The sequence below is a fragment of the Rattus rattus genome, chromosome 13 (genome assembly GCF_011064425.1).
Source record: "Rattus rattus isolate New Zealand chromosome 13, Rrattus_CSIRO_v1, whole genome shotgun sequence".
Lineage (NCBI taxonomy): Eukaryota > Metazoa > Chordata > Mammalia > Rodentia > Muridae > Rattus > Rattus rattus.
The window spans coordinates 47,122,136-47,146,121 of NC_046166.1; the positions used below are offsets into that span (position 1 = coordinate 47,122,136).

Consider the following 23,986-nt stretch of genomic DNA (forward strand, 5'->3'; position numbering starts at 1 on the left):
TGAGTAAGGAATGGTAAGTACGCAGCTGTGGAGGTCTGAATATGCCTGGCCCAGGGGGTGGCACTATTAGGAGGTGTGGTCTTGCTGGAGTAGGTGTGCCTTGTTGGAGGAAGTGTCATTGTGGGAGTGGGCTTTGAGAGCTTTTTCCTAGCTGTCATCAGATGAAGATGTAGAACTCTCAGCTCCTCCTGCACCACGCCTGCCTAGATGCTAAGTTTCCACCTTGACAATACTGGATTGAACCTCTGAACCTGTAAGCCAGCCCCAGTCAAATGTTGTCATTATAAGAGTTGCCTTGGTCATGGTCTCTGTTCACCTCAGTAAAACTATTTACATCACAAAGTAACCACACTAATGTAAATTAATTGAATTTTCTAATTAAAGAGGCACAGACTATATCAATCAGCCAGGAGAAAAGAGACCAGTACATTTTACAAAATATACCATCAAAATTTTCCCAGTTAATGCAAAACTGAAAAAGACACAGCAGGCTACGCTGACAGAGGCCAGGAAGTAGTGCTAGCTTGCTGGATGAGAATAAGTGAAAAGGCCAGAGCAAAGCTAACACACCTTAAAGAGTCTCAGAAATGCTATTGCCTTTGGCTTTGTATTGATACTTGCACTGATAGTAAAAATGACTAGACGTCCTGGTAACTTCATACAAATGAGACAGTGTCATCAAAGACCAAAGCAACCACATTCTTTAGTGCCACACACTCACAGCATGAGAAAAGAAGACTCAATTTAAGAATAAACTCGCTCGGATTTCCAATAACTGGGGTGACAAACAGGAAAAACTCATGAGGCACTTCTGCTGCATACTCAGGGGCTGGAATTGCCCACCAAGAGAACATCTGTGTGACAGTCTGTGTTATGAGTTGAAGAGCCGCTTTCTTTACAAACAACCATTTTCATTGGATAGAACAACTAATAAATCTACTGTCTGAAGCAGTAAAGGAGATCAAGCTGGGACTGCGTATAAACTCCATGAGCAGAACTAAGGCCTATTTTTCAGATTGCACAGGGAGAAAAGCAAAGATCTATCTATAAACCACAGTTGCAGCAATCATTTGGGAGAATTATTTTTGGGAGAAGAATTATGCCTGGGGATAGTATAAAGGGGATTGTGGGAAATTGCAACATTTTATATCTTGAACTATTTTATAATTATTCATTTTATTTGTATTACGCTCTTGAGTTAAAGTACATTTTTAAAATTAGGAAAAGCTTCATTATCATTACAGGGAATGATAATAAAAAATAAAATGTTAATTTGAGAGGTTGTCTATACTGATAACTAAAGGTTTTATAAGGCAAAATATACCCAGAAATCTAGTACAGTAGCTACCAGAAACTAGGTTAAGGCATAATTAATTTATATTCTTACACATGTAATAATGGTTCAAAATAAGTAACATAAAAACGAAGAACATTGTGAGTAAATAATAAATTCATAATTATAACATTTAGTTTAGTTTTAATATACCAATTCACAGTCAAGCAGACACAACTGTCAGTAAGGACAGACAAGACTGAAAACACATAATTAACATGCACGGTAATATATATGTGTAAATATGTACAATATATATTACAACTTGGCATCCAAAACTGGAGAAGACATATTTTTAAAATAAAAATTATTTATGAATAACAAAATGTGCAAACCGCATTTCAACATATGATGAAATATCAGTGAAGTGGTATTAAAAATTGACACCTTTTCTGATAGTGATAACATTAGGGGAGTTAAACTTAATATCATAAAATCACATAAGGGATGCTGAAGTCACACATCCTTGATGTCTGAACTGTTGAATTGCTTATTCTTTTCAACTCTTTTGTATTTTTTTTCATCACTGTGGAAAAACAATTGAGACTTGACTCCATGCAGAATATAAAAGATCTGGGTTATCTGGAGGAAAAGCTACTAGGGTAACTATCATATTGAGACACAGGAACAGCCTTGAGCTTGTTTCACTGTAGCAGAAAGAATGAAAACAGGCAGAAGTGACTATAGCGGGTGCTATCTTGGAACAGGTGATTTGAGAGCTCAAAGGGTCTGTCCTCGTGTCCAGACAACATCTGGTTTCCCAAAGGCACTTAGGGAAGTCATTCCTCACAACAATGTTTCTATTATACAAAAAAGCTTGTAAAAAATTAAAGAAAATTTTAAGAGTTAAATTATGTAATCACTTTGAGTGAAAATTAAAAGAACATGAAATTATAGCATATTAACATTTGTTTTACATAAGGACAGAAGCTGTCCTCAGTAAAATGAAATGAGAAATTTGCGAACCAATAAAATAAAAATAACAAATATGTTTTCCTCATCGAGGATAATTGAACAAAATATACCATTTAAATCTGGCTATTGAAAATATCTTAATGGCAGTGACTGTAAAGTCTATGAAGTTTAAACTATATGGTTAACTACTTAAAAATGAAAGGAAACATTGAAACTGCCACAATTAAAAAGTGGTTCCCACTGTGACAGTAAAAATTAAGCCATAAAATCATAAATACTACTAATTGTATGTTTAAAAGTATATATGATATTATAATGTGAGATTTTCATTTTATAGACACTTACAAATATTTAAATGATTATAAGAAAAACTTTTAAAAGTAATTAGAAAAGTTCTCTTATTGGGAAGCAGCAGTAGATTTTATAGAAAATGTTTCCAAATTTCTTAGACAAACTTAAGGTCTGTGTGGGCGCCCTAGATTTGCCTTGTTCTCCAAGCATCCCGTGTCATTCCTTGTGAGTAGGCAGGACACCCTGTGCTTATTTGATGTTGAAACCACCTCCAGGATGCTCAAATCTAAAATAAGTGTTTCTATAGTTTATAGTAGCTAATTAAACACTGTCCCCCAAATTCAAGGGATTTTTCAGGTGGGATTTCTACAGTTTGAGGAATTCTTAATAAGGTTGATGACTACCTAGGAAATTAAGTGAACTGCAAGTTTATGGGACAGGGTCAGGTTCTTCTGAGAGGTTCTTATGTCCTGGGTTAACCAATAAGCTTGTTCTCAAGAGAACAGAAGAGTCATGACTGGGAAGAGCAGTTACAGAAGTTTACAAGATAAAGAATAAAACTCAGAGTCATGTCTGTGTAGAATGTAACAAGTATATTCTCATACAGAGTTTTCAACAGACCAGAGAAAGCAGGCAGGCAATAGTTTCAGGACAAACATGAAAACTGCAGATGAAAAAGTCTATTCATTTACATGATATTATGGGCATTGACCAATGTCTAGAGCTAATTCTTAAAATACCTGTGCTCGTCAGGAAGAGAGCCTATCTGTCCTATTATTTTTCTATAATGCTTCATATGTTGCTGAAAAACATAAAATTTCAATTCCTCTACCAGAATGTCTGCTGATGGTTGTTTACTCACATTTACTTTAATTTACAGATATAAAACTAACAATGATAAACAATTACTTTCTACATTTTGTTTCACATATCTAGAAATTTTGGCTTGATTGTATCTTACTGTATTTAACAAATTCCAAAACACTTTAAATAGCATATCTAGCTTTATATAAAGAAATAACATTATCCAATATAGCAGGTGAGGGAAATATACATAAAAACATTTAAAGTATTGTACATACACTATTAGTAGGAGAATGGTATCCATAAAGTTGAAGACGCTGACATAGAGCACAAAGGGCCAAATGAAGTGTCACATTTCAGAATGAACCCAAGTATAGCAAAAGAAAAAAGAAAAAGACGACAAAATATCAATTAGGAAGGGCAAATCATTATGCTACATTCTCTATAAAGCACACATGAGTGAGATAAATGTAAAGATGAGTAGCAAAGTTCCTAACTCCAGATAAGTAAACATTAACTGAGCCTGTGTTCTTGTCAGCCATTTTCACTGTACATGAAAGGACTACTGCTGTGAGCGAACAGCATCTCCTGAGTGGAGGTGGATGGATGTGGACAATGGTATGAGGCCCTGCTCTGGAATGCTATTGGCTATGCTCACTGCTCTGATTGTAGACTCTGCTCACCTGTGGGGCAGCAGTAATACTTACCTGACAGGAATGAGAAGAGGACTCAGAGTGCCATTCACTGTGGTCTTAGCACAGACCTTAGGGCAGTGTTGGTTTCACAGTTTTAGTGATATGGACCTATTTTAGGGTTTTCATTTGGATATGCTAATTTTCAGTTAAAGAGACCAGGAGGTTGTTATCAAGTCTATTAGCTAACATTTTTTAATGTTTATTATATTTTTATAATTATGTTATACTGGTAAGTAGCATTTTAACTTATTTAACCTTCATAAAATTACAGGTGGTGACAACATTATTCTATAATTTCAATTGTAAAACTAAAAACCTGGGACAGAGAGATTAAGAATCTTACTGAAGATCACAGAGAAAATATCCAAACCCTCTAGACCTCGCTCATGGGCCTGGTTTACTTTCTTTCTGGGTTTTGTCTCATTTTTTACTATGAGATAAATTTTAGTTGTTTCAAGTTCAACCCAGTGTTTAGAACATGTGTCCAGGTTTACTATCATTTCTATCAACCTGCCATACCATTTGCATTTTACTTGATGGTCTCTAGATAAAGCAGTAAAAAGTCACTTCAGAGTTATATTACTTAAAATATGACTAACACACTGAAACCCAGGACTGCCACACGGAATACAGTAATGAGGAACTGTAGAGCTGCTAAACGGTGCTGCCAGGGAAAGGTCACTGACAGGAACACCTGATAACCACACTACGAATGAGCTTTGTGCAGGGCTATTTAGATTCAGATCAACACCTTGAGGTACCTGTAGATCAATTACTGTTACGAGGTCATTTACATAGATCAAGGTGCATATAACTTATTTGTTATTTTCGCTTGTTCTTTAAGACCATCTTTTTTTCCCAAAATATTTGCTAGGGAGTGCATCACTATATATATGAATATAAGACATATCACCTAGGATAAGGTGATATAAAACAGATTTCATAATTTACCTAGACTTACCTAATTAATCCAAGTTAATGTGAATTACATCATTATTATGAAATACTTGCTTTCAACATATTTTACATTTCTTTGTACAATGTATCTTATTCCTTTACTTGGCTCTGGTGCTGATACTGCAGTTTTCCACTATGTTATCTGACCTAGTAAATGCTAATGAGCAGAATTATACTTCTAATTAAGTATTTGTTCCATGGCAATAAAATAATCATATGTTTTGGTATTTAAGTAGCAAATGAATCAATTAAGATGGATAAAAGTAGAGAATTCACAGCAGGCCACCAAAGGTTGAAACCGTGACTTTGCAGTTGAACAGGATTTTAATTTTACATAAGATACTTAAACTTTATAATGATCAGTTTTCTTGTCTTTGGCTGTGGACAACAGGAGGGTTGTTGGATATTAAATGGCAATGTACGAAAAGCAGTTAGCCTTGTGCCTGAGAGGAAGGGCTTAGGACCAGTCTGTTATTTATTTATTTACAATGTGAACTGGCCTGTTGTCAAGACTAAAATATTTAGGACAATTAAAATGAAGCCTAAAAAGAGGAAATCCTGTTAACTCTAACTTCAGAACAAGGCACTAACATGTAACCCAGAAGAGTCCACTGCTTCTAAGAGATGCAGAAAGCCTACATTATTTTCTTATATTTACCATTCATTGTATTACACTATCATTAAATTCACTTAAAGAATTAAATCTTTGCATATTCACCTTTAAATTTGTACATGCATAATGATCTTATTAATCTACTGTATGATATATACCCTTCATATCTCACAGATAACGACATATGGATGGAAATGATAATGAATATGACTGGGTACAGATATTTAATATCAATATTTAACAGAAATATTGATATTATTGCATAAGATATTTAAATAATTTTTCTACATGAAACCTTCAGTAAAGATCCAAATTCTAAGTGTTACACTGTTTCAAGAAGTACAAAATAACTCTCACTGGAAACCCACCTGAAACCACTATAAAGTATTTCTTACCAGCATTGCACGTTTTTCTTCATCTCCTTTAGTTTCTCTCTTTTCATTTTTTTTCCTGAATATCTCTTGAAGCTATACAGAAATAAATCAGGAATCAAATACCTATATATTACTCTATAAAAGTATATCTTATACATAAATAAAGTAATTTCAACAACTTTTAAACTACTCTGTATTTTATTACTGTGTCACTTTTCACAGGACAAACCATATCCTTTGGTACTGGAATTCAGTTTTGTTAAAATGCATCTAATATTACAGTTTTACTTCATCTCTGAGCCTGAGGCACATGAGATGAAGGCTGCTGGGCAGTGAGGAGCACTGAAGCCGTTCTCATGGCTCTGGGTTTGAGCCGGCTTTCTGTCTCAATGCTACTACAGTAGACTGTCACTCTACCGGTTCTAATTTGTCTCTGTATGAAAATGGACACGACCACCTGTGAAGTTCCTGCACTAACGGGACCTGGTAGAGAGGCGACTGCTGGTGTTACTTCTAAGATAGATTAACTGTCTACGGCTCTTTATTTTTTTTTTTATTTATTTTTTTTTTTTGTATTTGGAAAATAAGAAAAGTCCCTTACTGTATAGAGTGCTACATAAACTAAGTATCAAAACTAATTACCTAGCACTTTGCCTATTATATCTAAATAAATGTTAGTGCTATAAATAGCTTCATTACTGTTTATAAATTTTTAAATTTCTATGGTTTGAAATGGAAGCCTAATTCTTTTACTGTGGAGAACCTGAGGTGCTTGTGCTCACAGATAAGCATTTAGGAAATTAGGAATGTTAAACATACAGGAATGTCTGTCTTCAAAGGAAGAAATGTACAAGCTGTTACAAGCCCAGAAAGCTGGGAATGGATGTGGTTAATAGCACGGTGGCTTCTGTGCTATCTCTGTGGCTAGGCCACACCTGGATCCCACAGACTCTTACAAACAGGAGCAAAGGCATTTTATAGCCTCCTGACCTTTGTGCTATCTGTAAGACCAAGACCACAGCAGACCCTCCTCCAGAGACTTAAGGTTGTCACATGTAGTCGATTTACAGAACCTGTTTTTATGGAAGAGGTCACATGTATTAAGCTTTATTGTGCACATAGGATTGAGTTAATTTTTACCAGGAAACTCCAAATTGTCCTCTGTGTTAATATGCCTAAATAAACCACCTGGTGTCAGCCTCGAGGAACCAATACCGGCTATTCAGTTCTGTTGAACTGGACCTCCTTTTTGCCTCATGAAGATTCTACTCTGCTGCCAGCGGTGTCTGCAGAGACTCCTATAACACACATGGATTTTGTCAGTTTCTGAAGTTTGTTATTCTTGTTAATGGAATCTGGGCAACAATCTCAACTCTATCATTTCCCTCTTTTTATGTTGTTACTTTTACTTTAGTATATGAGTGTGTGTACATGTGCACCAGACAGAGGGCAGTGGTCAACACTGGTTGTCTTCCTCAATCATCCTCCTGCTTACATTTTTAAGATAGGTTGTCTCACTAAACCTAGAGCTGACATATTAGCTAGACTAGCTGGCCAACAAGGTCCAGAGATTCTCCTGCCTCTGCCTCCTCAGCAATGAGGTTATGGTGAGGCTGGCTATTTATGTGGTGCTGGAGCTCGGAAGACAGTCATGCTTGGGATGCAAGCACTTGACTGACTGACCTGCCCAGCACCTCTACTTCACTGTGTATATTAAGAGTTGAGTGTCAAGTTACTCCTGCTTTCAGAAGTCTTTGAAACAGACTGGTAAACATCAGATCTAAGGAAGCACTCCAGCAACTGAAGGGAGAAGACTATAGCTTTAGAGCAAGCACATCTCTTGCAGAGAGTATATGGAAACAACTAGGAGCTGAGTGAATGCCTCTGACTCCATCCCAGAAGCAGGCAATATTCCAAAAGAGCTTTTGAGAAATGGAATCTCCAAAAGTCAGTGCTGATACAGAATGTTTATTCAAATTATTTAAACAGGTTTGTTCTGAAATAAAATAAAATGGCTCTTTATGTGCACCTTTTCTCTTACTTTTAAACAGAAGATATGAAAAAATAAGAATAGAACACTGATATTATTGGCAGATTTTGCTACTCTTAGAAATAAGTTAACATTACATTTTATTTAAGAAGAAAAAGAAGGTATTTTGCCACAGAAACAGATACAGGATACACAAGGAAAGCAAAGGCTTGAAGGGGAGATGGGCAAAGGAGGAGGCAAATAAAGACACGGTCGGTCATAGAAGTAAGTGATTACACAGGAGGGCAGAGATCAGAGGAAAGGAAAGGAGCAGGAAGTGCTCTACACCTTAAGTACAGGTAATGGGAACTGGGAAGAAAAGGGGATGGGAAGACGAGTCCAAACTGATAAGGAAAAGTTCCTGTGGCACAGAACTGTGAGAAAAGCTGAGTAACCAGCTGGAAAAGCAATCTCAGGACTGCCTTTGTCCGTTGAGTAGAAAGTGTCAGTAAAATTCCAAATATCATACTACAGTCATCTTTAAACACTCAATATAGCTTATATTTCCATAATAGTCTTAACACAAAACATAATATAGACAAGCAATATTTAGTTATTAGAAAAATGCAGCATATAGTGTACATACCACCAAAAATTCTTTTTTATCCACCATCTCGTTTCCGTCAGTGTCAAACATGTTGAAAGCTATTCTAAAACCTGCATGGGGCTCTGCCAGAAAAAACAAACAAACAAACAAAACCCAGAACAAGTTTTCATAAGATGGAAAAAAATACTTGAAAGTACAAAATCCATGCATTCAACAGCTAGATACATACACTGCACAAGATCACAAGTAAATCAAAGTAATATGTTGCTACAGGTCACACACAGTGAGAGCTGTTTTGAGAATACGTATTTCTGCTTCATGTACTGCAGACTCAGTAACAGGACTGACTGTAAGCTTTCTAGGTACCAAGCACTTACTGCATTGTACTAAAAGAAATATTTGACAATTGTCCCTCTAAAAATAAATATCCAGAGTCTGCTTATTTGTCAACAAAGACAAACATGAGGCCACTGCACTTGATTTTTTTAAAAATTGAACCTATGTTCAACTACTTTGAAGTGGCAAAAAAAAAAAAAAAAAGAATAAAAATATAACACAATGTACCAGTTCCAATTCCTCAGGAAATTTTAACTGAAATCACCTGGGAATCAATGTGCTCATGATGGGTACAGATTTGGGGTTGAATTTCTAGAAGCTTGAAAAGTCCGAGGCTTTCATAAAATGTGTGAATGTGCAGTACCAGGCCTTCCAAAATCCAAGAAATTATCTTTCTGAGAAAGACTCCCATGCTCTATGAATTGACTTCATCTTATGAGCTACTGTGGAATTCTATACTTTTGTTTTTATTTTTTTATACCTGGAGTATGAACAAGAAAACCTTGAGAAAAGAAAAGAATCCTTCAGTGCATGCTTTTAAGAAAAGACTTGACCTTTGTCTTTTGAAATGGCTAATAAAATTTGAATGCTCCCATCTCCAATTAGACTCACCAGCCTGATTTGCAGTCCTGATCTCTGTGGCGAAGCAGATAGCCCTACTTTCTTCACCCATCAGAACTGTCTCTGGAAACAACCAATGCAAGCTACTGCTTTATGTTCTCTTATATTTTACGAGTATTTTAGGAATCTGCACTTACTGTTATTATCTTTCACAAATACTGGAACCACAACTGAAAATCAACCTTTACATTTTTAAGAGAGTTTGAAAAAGTATATGAATATATGTAAAATAAGTGTCATCCCAGACTTAGACTGGTATCATCAATGAGTCTTCAAGAGAGATCAATATCAGGTGGCCCTGCTAGGAATGGCAGAGCACTTGTTCTCACCACGAAATATTTTTCTCATTATGAAAGAATAAGATGAACAGAACCAAAAGGTGGTTCTCTGAGAAAAATCAACAAGATAGATAAACCCTTAGCCAGACTAATGAGAGGACACAGAGAGTATGTCCAAATTAACAAAATCAGAAATGAAAAGGGAGACATAACTACAGATTCAGAGGAAATTCAAAAAATCATCAGATCCCACTACAAAAGCCTATATTCAACAGAACTTGAAAATCTGGAGGAAATGGACAATTTCCTAGACAGATACCAGGTACCAAAGTTAAATCAGGAACAGATAAACCATTTAAAGAACCCCATAACTCCTAAAGAAATAGAAGCAGTCATTAAAAGTCTCCCAACCAAAAGAAGCCCAGGTCTAGATGGGCTCAGTGCAGAATTCTATCAGACCTTCATAGAAGACCTCATACCAATACTATTCAAACTATTCCACAAAATTGAAACAGATGGAGCACTACCGAATTAATTTGGAATAACAAAAACCCAGGAGAGCTAAAACTATCCTCAACAATAAAAGGACTTCAGGGGGAATCACTATCCCTGAACTCAAGCAGTATTACAGAGCAATAGTGATAAAAACTGCATGGTATTGGTACAGAGACAGACAGATAGACCAGTGGAATAGAATTGAAGACCCAGAAATGAACCCACACACCTTGGTCACTTGATTTTTGACAAAGGAGCCAAAATCATCCAATGGAAAAAAGATAACATTTTCAGCAAATGGGGCTGGTTCAACTGGAGGTCAGCATGTAGAAGATTGCAGATGGATCCATTCTTATCACCCTGTACAAAGTTTAAGTTCAAGTGGATCAAGGACCTCCACATCAAACCAGATACACTCAAACTAATACAAGAAAAAGTGGGGAAGAATCTCAAACCATGGGCAGTGGAGAAAATTTTCTGAACAAAACACCAATGGCTTATGCTCTAAGATCAAGAATCGACAAATGGGATCTCATAAAGCTACAAAGGTTCTGTAAGGCAAAGGACACTGTTGTTAGGACAAAACGGCAACCAACAGATTGGGAAAAGATCTTTACCAATCCTATAACTGATAGAGGCCTTATATTCAAAATATACAAAGAACTCACGAAGTTAGACTGCAGGGAGACAAATAACCCTATTAAAAAGTGGGGTTCAGAGCTAAACAAAGAATTCACAGCTGAGGAATTCGAATGGCTGAGAAGCACCTAAGAAATGTTCAACATTTTTAGTCATCAGGGAAATGCAAATCAAAACAACCCTGAGATTCCACCTCAGATCAGTCAGAATGGCTAAGATCAAAAACTCTGGCAACAGCAGATGCTGGCGAGGATGTGGAGAAAGAGAACACTCCTCCACTGTTGGTGGGGTTGCAAACTGGTACAACCATTCTGGAAATCAGTCTGGAGGTTCCTCAGAAAATTGGACATTGAACTACCTAAGGACCCAGCTATACCTCTCTTGGGCATATACCCAAAAGATGCTCCAAGATATAAAAAAGACACGTGCTCCACTATGTTCATAGCAGCCTCATTTATAATAGCCAGAAGCTGGAAAGAACCCAGATGCCCTCCAACAGAGGAATGGATACAGAAAATGTGGTACATCTACACAATGGAGTACTACTCAGCTATCAAAAACAATGACTTTATGAAATTCATAGGCAAATGAATGGAACTAGAAAATATCATCTTGAGTGAGGTAACCCAATCACAGAAAAACACACATGGTATGCACTCATTGATAAGTGGATATTAGCCCAAATGCTCAAATTACCCTAGATGCACAGAACACATGAAACTCAAGATGATCAAAATGGGAATGCTTCTGTCCTTCTTTAAAAGGGGAACAAGAATACCCTTAGGAGGGGATAGAGAGGCAAAGTTTAGAACAGACACAGAAGGAACGCCCATTCAGAGCCTGCCCCATATGTGGCCCATACATATACAGCCACCCAATTAGACAAGATGGATGAAGCAAAGAAGTACAGGCTGACAGGAACTGGGTGTAGATCTCTCCTGAGAGACACAGCCAGAATACGGCAAATACATAGGCGAATGTCAGCAGCAAACCACTGAACTGAGAACGAGACCTCCATTGAAGGAATCAGAGAAAGGACTAAAAGAGCTGAAGGGGTTTGAGACCCCATATGAACAATAATGTCAACCAACCAGAGCTTCTAGGAACTAATCCACTACTCAAAGACTATACATGGACTGACCCTGGGCTCCAACCTCATAGGTAGTAATGAATAGCCTAGTAAGAGCACCAGTGGAAGGGGAAGCCCTTGGTCCTGCTAAGACTGAACCCCCAGTGAACGTGATTCTTGAGGGGGAGGGCGGTAATGGGTGCAGGACGGGGAGGGGAACACCCATAGAGAAGGGGTTAGTGGGTGGTCAGCCTGGAAACCGGGAAAGGTAATAACAATTGAAATGTAATAAGACATACCCAATTTAATAAAGATGGGAAGAACAAAAAAGAAAGAATAAACAACGTAAGAGAAAATAAAAGATACTTTTGACATATATATGTATTCACAGGTTCACAACCCTCTTTCTGCCGCTATATCATTCATAACTAGCACAGTAATGTAAGCTTTCTAAGCATAGAAACAGAATTTTAATGTGGGTTTTACTAGTGCTTGTTTGTACTCATTTTCAGATTTCATCATCTGAAATTTCCTAAAGTAAATTCTTCCTTATTTTTTTTTCCATTCATCAGTAGTTTTCTGAAAGGACACTGATTAAGACATCGTTTGTGACCCAGATGAGCCAAAGGAGGGCAACATTTTGACACTGCAGACCTTTCACAGCAGTGTGGAAAGACTTATCTTATAAAACACAATTTCAAGTAATCTAAATTCATGAAGAAAATAAAACATGACGAAGGGATTAAAAGAGAAGGCAAAAGAGCTCTTGAAGAGTGGAGCCAAGTGAGAAGAACTCTTGAGTTTTGAAAGGACGTCTGAACGAGCCATTTCCCAGGAAGCTCTTGAGAAGCACTGATAGCTGAAATAGCAGAGACTACTGCACTCAAAAGAGCATGGTTCCCTCCACAGGAAGGAGATCCAGAAACGGAAAGGCCTGGTGGCCGAACCACAGTGAGTACAGCACACAATTTCATCTACTGCATGCTGAGAAACGGAACCCAAAGCTTTAGTAAGCCTGCATGCAGTTCATAAACACTGCTGCAGGGGTCAGAGAGAGCAAACCACTCCTCCTGCGGTGAGGGATGACAGGCAGCTGAGAGACTCAAAACCTTCTACTCTCTCACATTGGACTGCAGAACGCCTGCCTTAAATGTATGTAATACAAACCTGATAACTTAGATAAATCCTGACCTTTAGGGTCTCTTCTAGCTGAAACCCCAAAGAGTTATATATTTATAATTTATGAAAATTTTACTAAAGCCAAGCATATAGATTTCTGACTGTTACAGTGTTATACTTAACATTTTCTTGTGATATTTAGGCATGAAATTACAAAAGAGCCAACATATGCGTAAGGTAATTTACAATAGTATGCTAAGAAAGATTCATTTTCAAGATCATAAAAATACATCTAGAAATAAATTTAATGAGTATACTTACTTGTTAAAATACATAAAAGAAAAAGATATTCCGTGTAAGAAATCACACCTAGAAGAAAACAGTATCAATTATGCTTTCAAATATTAACTTATCTTTCACATTTATCAAAGTAAAATACTGTATACTAAAAACTATGACTAATTTAGTTTTAAGGCATAAGCTAAATATTGTTTAAAATGAGACTACTATATTATAAAATCATTGCAAAAGTCACAAAATTCATTTTATTTAAATTGTTCCACATGCCTCTTTAAAAATTCCTATAAAGTTTCCATTCACGAGAGATATATTGACAACAAAATCAAAACGTTAACATTTATTTATAGCTTAACTTTTAAACTTGTTACTATATGAAACTAACATAAGGAGCTCAGAAACGCAATGAAGAACTTAGTCACTTTTTAGTGTCACTGGAATAACAATTTACATTTGTTTAGAAATTTAAAAATAAAACCTTATGCTTACCTCTTTTTCCTGTCAAATGCTACTTTTATAACAGCTTTTATCCTTAATTGACTCTAAGATTTGTTCTCCCCTAATGGCCCTCACTTTATGTTTTCTGCATCGTGAAATCTCTGTACCCTATAATTACAAGTTTCACTAAGAATCTGTATGAAGTAAATAAATATACACTCTGTTACTGAACTCTTCACCACCTTTTTTTGCTTAGTTGACCAAGAAAAGACTGAAAGAATTAAGTTCAGGAATAAGTGTACAATATTTTCCTAGATTGCAGTCATTCTTAACGTTTGGTAAAAAGTGTGGGAGAAACCCTTAAATACACTGTGGTCTTTAGATCTCCACTTATCTGATGTTCTCTAAGGCTCCACTAACTCTTTGTTCTAGAACAAAGAGACGAGGAGTCACTGTCAGGCAGTCTGTCACAGACATGAAGGGAGCATCCCATGAGGCTCTGAAAGCATTCTCTCTTGTTTATACTAGAAAATTGTCACCTATAGACAGACAGTTCAGGGTGACGCCATGAACATTATGGGAGAAAGATTCTGAAATGGTCAGTGGCTGTAAGATACAATTACTGAAGAGTTCTCTTACCAGTCTGAATCACTTAGTGGGTAACAAAGTATTGTAATTAATATAAATAACTTTTATAATGCCATATAATTGCAAATTAATTCAAGGGTTCCCTCATTCAAGATTACTTAACAGGAGGACTACTTGGATGCAGAGGTCATGGCCAGCTTTTGTCTGTAGGGCTACCTGGCTACTGAACAAGGTAGGACATACACAGGAAGGGAGGAAAAGTGATATAATTAAATGAAAATGGTCAAGGAAAGAGAAAATACTGCTGAAGATGAACTATAGATTCAGAGCTCTTCCTAACTATAAGCATCTAAAACAAGAAGAAAATCAGAAGATCACTCAGAACACTCAGGACAAAGTCACATACGACTAACACAGTAATGGGACAGTCTTAGAAGTAAAGGATAAAGAGGACAACAACTACAGTACTGAGTCAGGAGGCTCGGGCAGGAGCCTTCATCAGTTTAGAGAGCCCCCTGTCTTGAGGAGTGGAAAGAAAGGGAGAAGAACTGACAATTAGCTTCTGAAAACTCAACTAAAATCTTAAAGAACTTCCTTTAAAGTATGACATCATTAAATTACTATTTCTTGATCTACCATGTTTTCCTTAGGGTTTCATACTGCTTTTATAAGAAGTTGCTTAATGTTTTTTTTTACTAAGTAATAACTAAGAAGATAAAATCCATTTTAAATTAATATTTAGTAGCTTTAAACATTTAGCTTTAAAAATCTACCACCACTTAATCTTCATATACATGTAAATTAAGTAGTTGAGTACTTCTCTAACATCTAACAGGCCAGCTCCTAACTCCCCTAAGTCCATGTTTAATGACGCCAAGCCCTTCCTTATGGAAAACGGATTTCCTTCTTCCACGCGTTTGCTCTTCTTGTTGTTGTTCTCTATTACATTTGATCCAATCTGTATTTTCTTATAAATATATTAAGGCAAAGATTCATTGTATTTACCTCTTCCTTTTGAGTTTTAAACACTTCCAATGCTATTTATTATCTCACTCTAAAATATGAATGAATGTTCTAAGAATATGTCTGTTTGTGAGATAAATCTTTGCGATGGAGTGTAGTTTGGCTTCAGACTCAAGTCCTCCTTCTTCAGGCTCTCGAGAAGCTGAGATTGGTGAAATGTACCACCATGCCCAGTTCTCCCAGGGGTATTTTAATGTACCTGAGCCCAGTATTTAATCCTAGTTAAAAAGAATGTCCACAATAAAAGACACATGTCTTTCATTCAGATTCCATGTGAAAAAAAATGGGAAATTATGAAAGAAAACTGCACTTAAACCAAGACGTTTTTGCTTTTTTTCTTTTAATCATGTCATCAAATAGCACAGGATAGCCTTGCACCAACTATATAGTCAAGGCTAGCCTTATATAGCTGATCCTCCTGCATTCTCCTTCCTGCACTGGGCTATATCCAGTTATTAAATGTATATTTATAAACGCATGCAGTTTTAAGTCCACACCAATACTAAAATGCATAGGCACATAAGATTAGCTTACCTCTTTCTTTAAGATTTCGAAAAAGCTTTGATGATCCCTTCCAAACTGGTGGAGTTTCTGAGAGCATCTGACTTAATTCCTATAAAAGAAGGATTGGAATACTGATTAGCAGTCCAATCACTTTCTTACAACAGGAATCTTAAAAAATATAAGCATCCTTTCCAGGAAATTCTCCATTTAAATGATCAGAAATTTAACATTAATTATTGTATTCAGTATCTGTGCTTCATTCTACCACAATATTTGCCCGTAATGTAAATAAAATGTAAATAAATTTATGAAAAAAATAGTAAAGATGCTGTATTAAACTTAATTAGAGCTATTCAAAACTTGAGATAAATTTCCTAACTAGATGAATATAGCCAAGATGACTAAGCTAAGGCAAGCTTGGGTTCAGGAGTAAGGAACAAGGGCTGTCTGTATGCAGACATCCATCCTCATGAGTCAGCTGACCAGGGACGCCACAGTCTTCTTGCTTGCCTAGATTTATCTGATTTTGAGCAAAAGGAACAAATGAGCAAAAGAATATGCTAGGAATGAACAGAGAATTTTCATGGTGACTTAAAGAATTTTAATACTGGGTAAACTGGGAGTATTGATTTATATTCATCTTTCTATGAGCAAATTATCATTGCACATCACTGGAGAAATCACTGGAGAATTTAAATAGTTGACTCATTGCTTATATAAAAATATTGTAATATATTATGCATATTCTACAACAAATAAAAATAACAAAGCAACAACTTTAGTGTGCTTGACTATGAAGAAAACCAGTGAAAAGATTTGGTAAAATAATGAAATTACTTTTCTCAGTACCATATTTTTAATGTAGAAACTTCGATTTTTATATCTGATCTTTATTTGCTACACTGTGGTTTCCAATAATCCCGGTGTCATCTGGAAGCTTATTAGTCTGCAGAGTAGCATTTCCTTTTGACTTTCTGAACCAGACTCAGGTTTTTCCAGATCTCCATGTGATTTCTGTGCACATTCAAGTTGGAGAATACTTCAAATAGACTGTTTCCGTAAGTGGAATCTAGAGATGCTCTGAGATGTTTATAAACAATAATTTTAAACTGTAAAACTGAGATGTCAGGAAATTGTTATCCCTAGGATATGAAAAGCAGGCCATTTTTAGGAGCTTTACAGACCCCTGAAGCCCATGTGTAGACTCTAGCGTTCAGGTCCTTCCTGAAGCTTTAGATGCACTGCAAGTAACAGGTGCTGCCCACGATGAGCATCTGAGAGGGGCCAAGGCAAACAGGTAAGACTGCAGGTGTGAATGATAATGAAAAACCGGGATATTTGTCATTTAGATAAAACTCAAAAGTATTGTTGCAGTAAAGAATTAAGGAAATCTTCAATACATTTTGCATAATTAAATTTATTTTCCCATTACAACTATGTCCCTCATCTCTGTTCTGATTTTAAAAATCAATTACCTTTATTGAGGGTCTCCCATGTGATTAATGAACTTATAACAGTTCATTTAATTCTACTAACCAATCCTCACACATATTTTAACTTAGACCTAAACTGGATAGGTAATTTGCCTGATAGGCACATAGTAGTGAAGTACAGAAAATGATATCCATTGACTCCAAGAAGATTTTTTAATTAAAAAATATTTTAAGATTTACTAAAAGCTTTGTATATCCACTCATGCTGGAAATTCATTTCCTCTCTCAGTGCCTGTCTTTTCTGCATAGTGCTGGGCTACATAACATGCATTTGACCTTTGTCTCCTGCTCCTGGGACGAAGACCCAATCCCTGAGTCCTGCTTCAGTGTGTTCACTAAGGAAATAGCTCAACATGGTGCTCGGTCACCAGAAGAAAGGTTGGGAACAAGGAGAGGCTGAGACTGGGAAGTGAAGACATGATCCATCATGTGATCACTTAAAATTCAGAAATAAAACCCAGATCTAGACAGGATGCTCACTGGGGCCCAATGAAGATGCTGTGAGAGTGACAGGCCCTGTTCCATATGGAGAGAGCACAGACACTCTCTGTCAGAGCGCTCCAGATCTAATGCTCTTCATTGGGGTTGGCTTACTTTATGTTCTTTATCTAGAGTCACAACTATAGCATTTTCTAAGTGGCATATGTCATTTCAGTAAATTATTAAATCGAATGGGAGTTTTGGGAAAATCCTGGAACTGTAACCAGTAAGGTCAGAAGTGTGGAGGCCAGGAAACTCTGACCTGGTGATACACATCAGAAAAGAGAGCAGTCTTCAAACTAGTGGAGTCAGATACTAACTGGGGTGCCCAATGTCAGATCTACCCTGCAGCATTGCAAGTAGAGAACAAACACACATTTGCTGAATTAATTTTACTTTCCTATAGTTACAGGTGTTTTTAAAGTATTTACATAATTTTCTTAAGTATAGTTTTTAAATCATAGTATATTGCCCCCACCCTCTCCAGAAATTGTAGGTTCAGAAAAGAAAAATAACATTCAAAGACAAACTAAACTTTCATTTTATTTAATATTTTTTAGTTGAACTCTCTCATAGACATTTTATACAGCATTTTGTTATTGTAAATATTGAATCTTTACTTTCTAAATACTGTTTTATACTTTACTCTTTTATATACTATGGACATATCTTTATGCCAATTAGCCTTAATTTTGATATTAATGCCTATAAAGTGGCTGTTTATAACAGCACCTTTGAAAGTCAGCTGTTTACATATTTAAAATACTAAGGACGCAAAAGATGTTTGTACTGAATTCATCAATGTTATTTATTAATGTAAAAATGAAAAATTAAAACATAAGCATACAGAGCCGTACACTGGTTCTCTTGCCAAGAGGGAGGGCATCACTCATTGCACAGCCTTCAGAAAACTCTACTGAGACCTCTGAGAGAATAAGACTGAGTAAAACAGTTGGCACCTCACAATCAGGACAATTAATTTCCTAGGTCCTAGAAATCAGCAGCATGCTACCACCTGCTGTTTGCTCAGCCATATCTATTGAGTCTGAATCTGGATACATACACACTAACACACTTAATTCATTTTATTTGTACTACTACGTTATCTATGGTATGCAGTTTTACAATTATTTGATCCATTTCCCCAATGACCATACTGGTTCTAATTTTTGTCTTCCATTCATTGATCTACATGAACAACATAGGTATGAACATTTAAACATTTCTGTAGCAGATATAAATAGGATCTCAAACATACATTGTAAATTTCATCAGCCATTACCAAATCCTTTCCCAATGGGAAGACATCTATTTTTTCAATTGGTTCCTTCATGCCCTTGCTCATTACTGACATTTCTGGAAGCTAGCCATCTATGGGTGTGAAATGGAATATCACTGCCTTAATTTGCATGTCTTGGATTATTAGTGAGATAAACCTCTACTAACCACTCTAGCTATGCCTGTCCATTTGTTTTCTATTGAAACGATTATCTTTTTCATACAAACTTAAACCAATTCTAAATGACTATACAATTGTCTTTAAAGTTTTTGGATAATAAATTACCAAAATACATACATTTATACAGCATTTATACAGCATTTTATTATTGTAAATATTGAATCTTTACTTTCTAAATACTGTTTTATACTTGACACATTTTCCCATGTGTCAAGTATCTTTTAGTGGTGGTTAGTGAAAGTTTAAGTAATTTAGTAAAAATTGCGAGTAATTTCCTTTGAGCTTTGCTTCATGTGCCTTGTCTAAAAAGATCCTGTCCTGTGGTTTCAATTTTTGCTTTTTACCATTTCAAATTTTAATCATAAATAAAAACACAATATTAAAAACAAAACCAAAAAAAAAAAAAACCAAAAATCCAACTTACACTGAGCACTTGGTGATTCTTTGCTCTCCAGGTAACAAGTTTACTTTATTATGACACCCTTTAAACATTTATTTTTTTAAATTGGGGCATCACGGACTTCTTTTAGAGTTGGACAAAGCTTTTGACATTTACTCTGTCAACAATAATCACATATATTTTTCAAAACGATGACTTTCTTTGGTGGGGTACAAGTACCAACTCCTCTCCTAAGGGCGTGAACCTCCCTTTTGAGTAGGAGACACTCCTTACTTGTCGTTTGGGTCTACCCTATTCCACACATGGAAAGCATGTCCTCAGACCTCACCTTTCTGCTAAGCCGTACCTATGGGCAGAGTTTACTCTTTTCTTTGAAATTCTAAGGACTTGAGACTTGGGTGTATAGAATGATCTTTTTTATTATATTTTGAAGCCAACAGAGAGGGTACTAGTTGGCAATTCTCTGAATTTTTAAGACAAGCATTTCTGGGTGTCACCTGCACCGATGGCATTTTGGTTTCAGGGACTGAGAAGCTCAACTGCTTCCACTGTACTCTTTTCTCCTGCACAAGGAAACACCTGTTATACTTTATAATGGTCCAAAATGAACGACATCTTCAGTTCTGGACCCAACTTATGTTTATGTGGATTGAGGTACACTCCTGAGAAATTAATCAGGGTAACAAGTACAACTAAAGGCAAAGACAAAAATGGTGCATCTCCAATTCTACTTCCCAGTTCCCAAGAACTTATTTCTCTCTGCTATTTCTGAGTGAGAAGGATCACCTCTTTTGGTAATAACAACCACTGATACGTTAGTGTTTACCAGTGTTTATAATTACAACCAACAGTTCAGTAGATTATAAATGTACTTATATACCTCTGACAGCATTTGATACATAATAGGCTATTTAAACATTATCGTCATATATGTTAATCAATCACTAGTAAACAATGAACAATACTGGTATCTATGCTGTCATGAATACTGTATTTTTATAAATTTGAAATGATTTTCTACAGTACATAATTACAGGGCTATATTAGGATGTGTTTATTCTTCTAAGCCTATGAAATACTTTTCTATGAAGAGTAAAGTTATTAACCATGATGCTTGGAAGAACAAAAAAGAACACAAACCCATCTGTAATGAGCTTTTATATATGATGGTGGGATCGGAGGATTAGTTTAATTTGCCTCCATACAGAAAACATACTATTCTTACACATAATTGGGGCATCAGTCTGTTCTCTACTGATTTACAGATCTTTCCTAAAATGTCTAGATCTGTTTCTGGACTATTCTATTACCTATTGTTCTTTCATCTCTAACTAGTTAAACAATCCTTGTAATAATCCAATGTTATTTGAACTATCAATTTACTATTAATCTTTATCACTCTTCTAATAATATGACTTTCTTGCTCTCATGTCTATAACTCTTAATTTCCTTTTCAAAACCATTCTAAATATTTTAGCATTCTTACCCAAATGTTGTAAAAAGTAAAAAATAAAATCTGTTTTGTTCAAATTATAAAAGACTAATATTAACACTAATGTGTAGATAAATTTGGAGATAAGTATCATGAAGAGTTTAGTACCCATGAACATGATACTATATATCCACTCCTTTGCTTGAAAGACAATTACAAAATGTTGTACATATTCTGTTAATATATGTGGTGACCCCATAGACTCATGTTTGAACATTTGAGATCCAGTTGGTGGTTATTGGGGAAGACAGGAGGTGTGGTCATGCCGGAGAAAGTATGTCACTGGGAACCAGTTTCGAGGTTTCCTAAGCTGGGTGTTACTCTGAGTTTTCTGCCACCTTTTAGATCAAGATATGCTCTCGGTTGTTCCTGATGCCAGGCCTCTGGAACCATAAGCTCAATTAAACACTTTCTTTCATAAGTTGTCTTGTTCATGGTACTTTGTTACTGTAACAGAAAAGTAACTAAGACAGAAGTTGGTACCAGAGTGGGCGGTTACTGTGATAGTCTTACCCATGATTTTGGGGTTTGGGACTAGAAAAGTGGTTGAATAAGCAGGTCTCAATGGACCATCCTAGTAGAGACCTACAGGACAGTCCTGAGAGCCCCATGGGCCATGGAGGTCCAGCTAAAGAACCTTCTAGGGAAGTAAGTGAACTAGGGGGCATTTTTGTGATATTTTCAAACAGAATTGCTGCTTTCTGTTCTTGTCCTAAGAATTCTCCTGAGGCTAAATTAAAAAGCAATGGACTGATCTTTATTATTATTATTATTATTATTATTATTGTTGTTGTTGTTGTTGTTATTATTATTTTGCAGATGAGACTTCAAGACAACCTAATATTGATTCTGTCACATGGTTATTTGTAATTACTATTATGTAGGTCTACAATGAAAAACCACAAGTGGGGCAAAAGAAATAAGAAATGTAGAGTTGGAAGAGAAGAATAATATCAGAAAATTTAATGTTCAAGTCAAGGCTTGTGCTGAAAGAGATATAACTGAGGAGAGGCCTGACCTAAAATAAATAAGGAGAGTGGTGACTTAAAGGGAAGGTCTCAATTAGGTTTCAACTTGCAAAGGGAAAAGACCTAAAAAACATTCCCCTCTTTAAATGCAGCAGCAGGGAAATGCTGCTGCAATGTGATTCGAGGGCTCCATCCCAGTGGGCAGCTAAGCCTGGCAGCCCCAGCCATGTGCTTCTGGCTTTCAAGTCATGAGGGATACAACAGTACAGGGCTATGCCATCTTGCACTAAGGAGGAGAATGGCTGAGGCACTTTGTGACAGTGTCGTCCCAGCATCAAGGCCCTGAAAGTTCATTACGTGAAGCTGAAAAAGTGAAGCCTGGATTTTTTAGAAACCAAAGATGTTAAATGTGCTGGAGCCATGGGATATCTTCCAAGGAGAGCTGACAACATGGAATGGAACCAGCCAAAGAGAAACGTTTGGTGCAGGCTGCAAAGCTGGAAAGGCAGAGCCATTTCAGCCCTCTGATACCAAACACAAAGCTACAGGATCTGGAGGTTGCCCCTCTGGGTTTCAGTTTTGCCAATTCCTTCACTATGCTACAATGCCTCCCTTATGGAATGATAATGTATAGTCTGTATGTCGGAATGATGTGATTTGCTTTTGATTTTACAGGTGGTTAATAATGAAGAGATTGCCTTGAGTCTCAGAAGAGATATTAGACTTTGGTCTTTAAAATGGTGTTGAGAGTGAAGGAGCACAAAGACTTCTAAGGTTGAACTAAATTGATTTTGCTTTATGATATGGCCACCAGAGGTCATGGGGGCCAGGGAATGGAACATAGTGGTCTAATGAGAATGGCCCTCAGAGCATCATGTTTCAATATTTGGTTTCTGGTTCATGGCTCTTTGGGGAGCATAAGAAGGTATGTCCTTGGGGGCTGGGAGAGAAGTCTCAGTGGTTAAGAGAACTAGCTGCTCTTCCAGAGGTCCTGAGTTCAATTCCCAGCAATCACATGGTGGCTCACAACCATCTCTATTGGGATCTGATGCCTTTTTAGGGTGTGTCTGAAAGATAGCAACACTGTACTCATATACATTAAATAAATAAATAAATCTTAAAAAAAGAAGGTGTGGTCTTGCTGGAGGAAGTATATCACAGGTCAGCTTTGAGTTAGCTCTTTGCTTCCTACTTTGGGATCAGGATAAGGGCTCTCAGCCCTTTCTGCTGCATTCCTTTGCTCTACGACGATCTATGTGTTAATGGTTGCTATCCACAACCATAAGCCCAAATGAAGTAATTTCTCTCCTAAGTTGCCTTGGTCTCTGGGTTTTGTCACAGAAAAACAAAGTAACTGAGATGCTATACTTGTGAGTACCTGATAGAGCTTGGTGCTATTGTGCAACACCTTGATACAGTTTTCTAACTGCCAGCATTAATGTACACTTGTTATCAACGTTAGTAACTTTGACTCATTTATTTTATATATAGCTTGCAAAACTCTTATTAGATATCACTTTTTAAAGTGTATACTTGTCACTATTTCAGTCCACTCTCCACCCTCTGCCATCATTCCCTCCTTCTCCTTGACATAGTCTATTTTACAGCCATAATGCAGTAGAAGAATCTGGCTTCTCTGCAGACAGGTCTTTCAGAGACATCACTAATTTCATCATATGAGATCTTTCTTGAAGAAAGGCCAAGTGGAAACAGAGTGAGAAGATGGCCA

General features: G+C 36.5%; 1 protein-coding gene across 2 annotated transcripts in view; it reads right to left on the reverse strand.

The window, feature by feature from the left end:
• Positions 1–23,986, reverse strand: part of Micu3 (mitochondrial calcium uptake family member 3) — an 88,477-nt gene that overhangs the window by 25,678 nt on the left and 38,813 nt on the right. The window contains exons 4-8 of one of the 2 annotated variants that reach the window (XM_032919479.1): positions 15,996–16,074; positions 13,437–13,484; positions 8,598–8,680; positions 6,004–6,075; positions 3,622–3,660 (exon numbers count right to left, since the gene is read on the reverse strand). In XM_032919479.1, coding sequence (XP_032775370.1) covers positions 3,622–3,660; positions 6,004–6,075; positions 8,598–8,680; positions 13,437–13,484; positions 15,996–16,074 — 321 coding nt within the window. The remainder of the gene's footprint in view (positions 1–3,621; positions 3,661–6,003; positions 6,076–8,597; positions 8,681–13,436; positions 13,485–15,995; positions 16,075–23,986) is intronic. The other variant, XM_032919480.1, reaches the window with a different exon arrangement.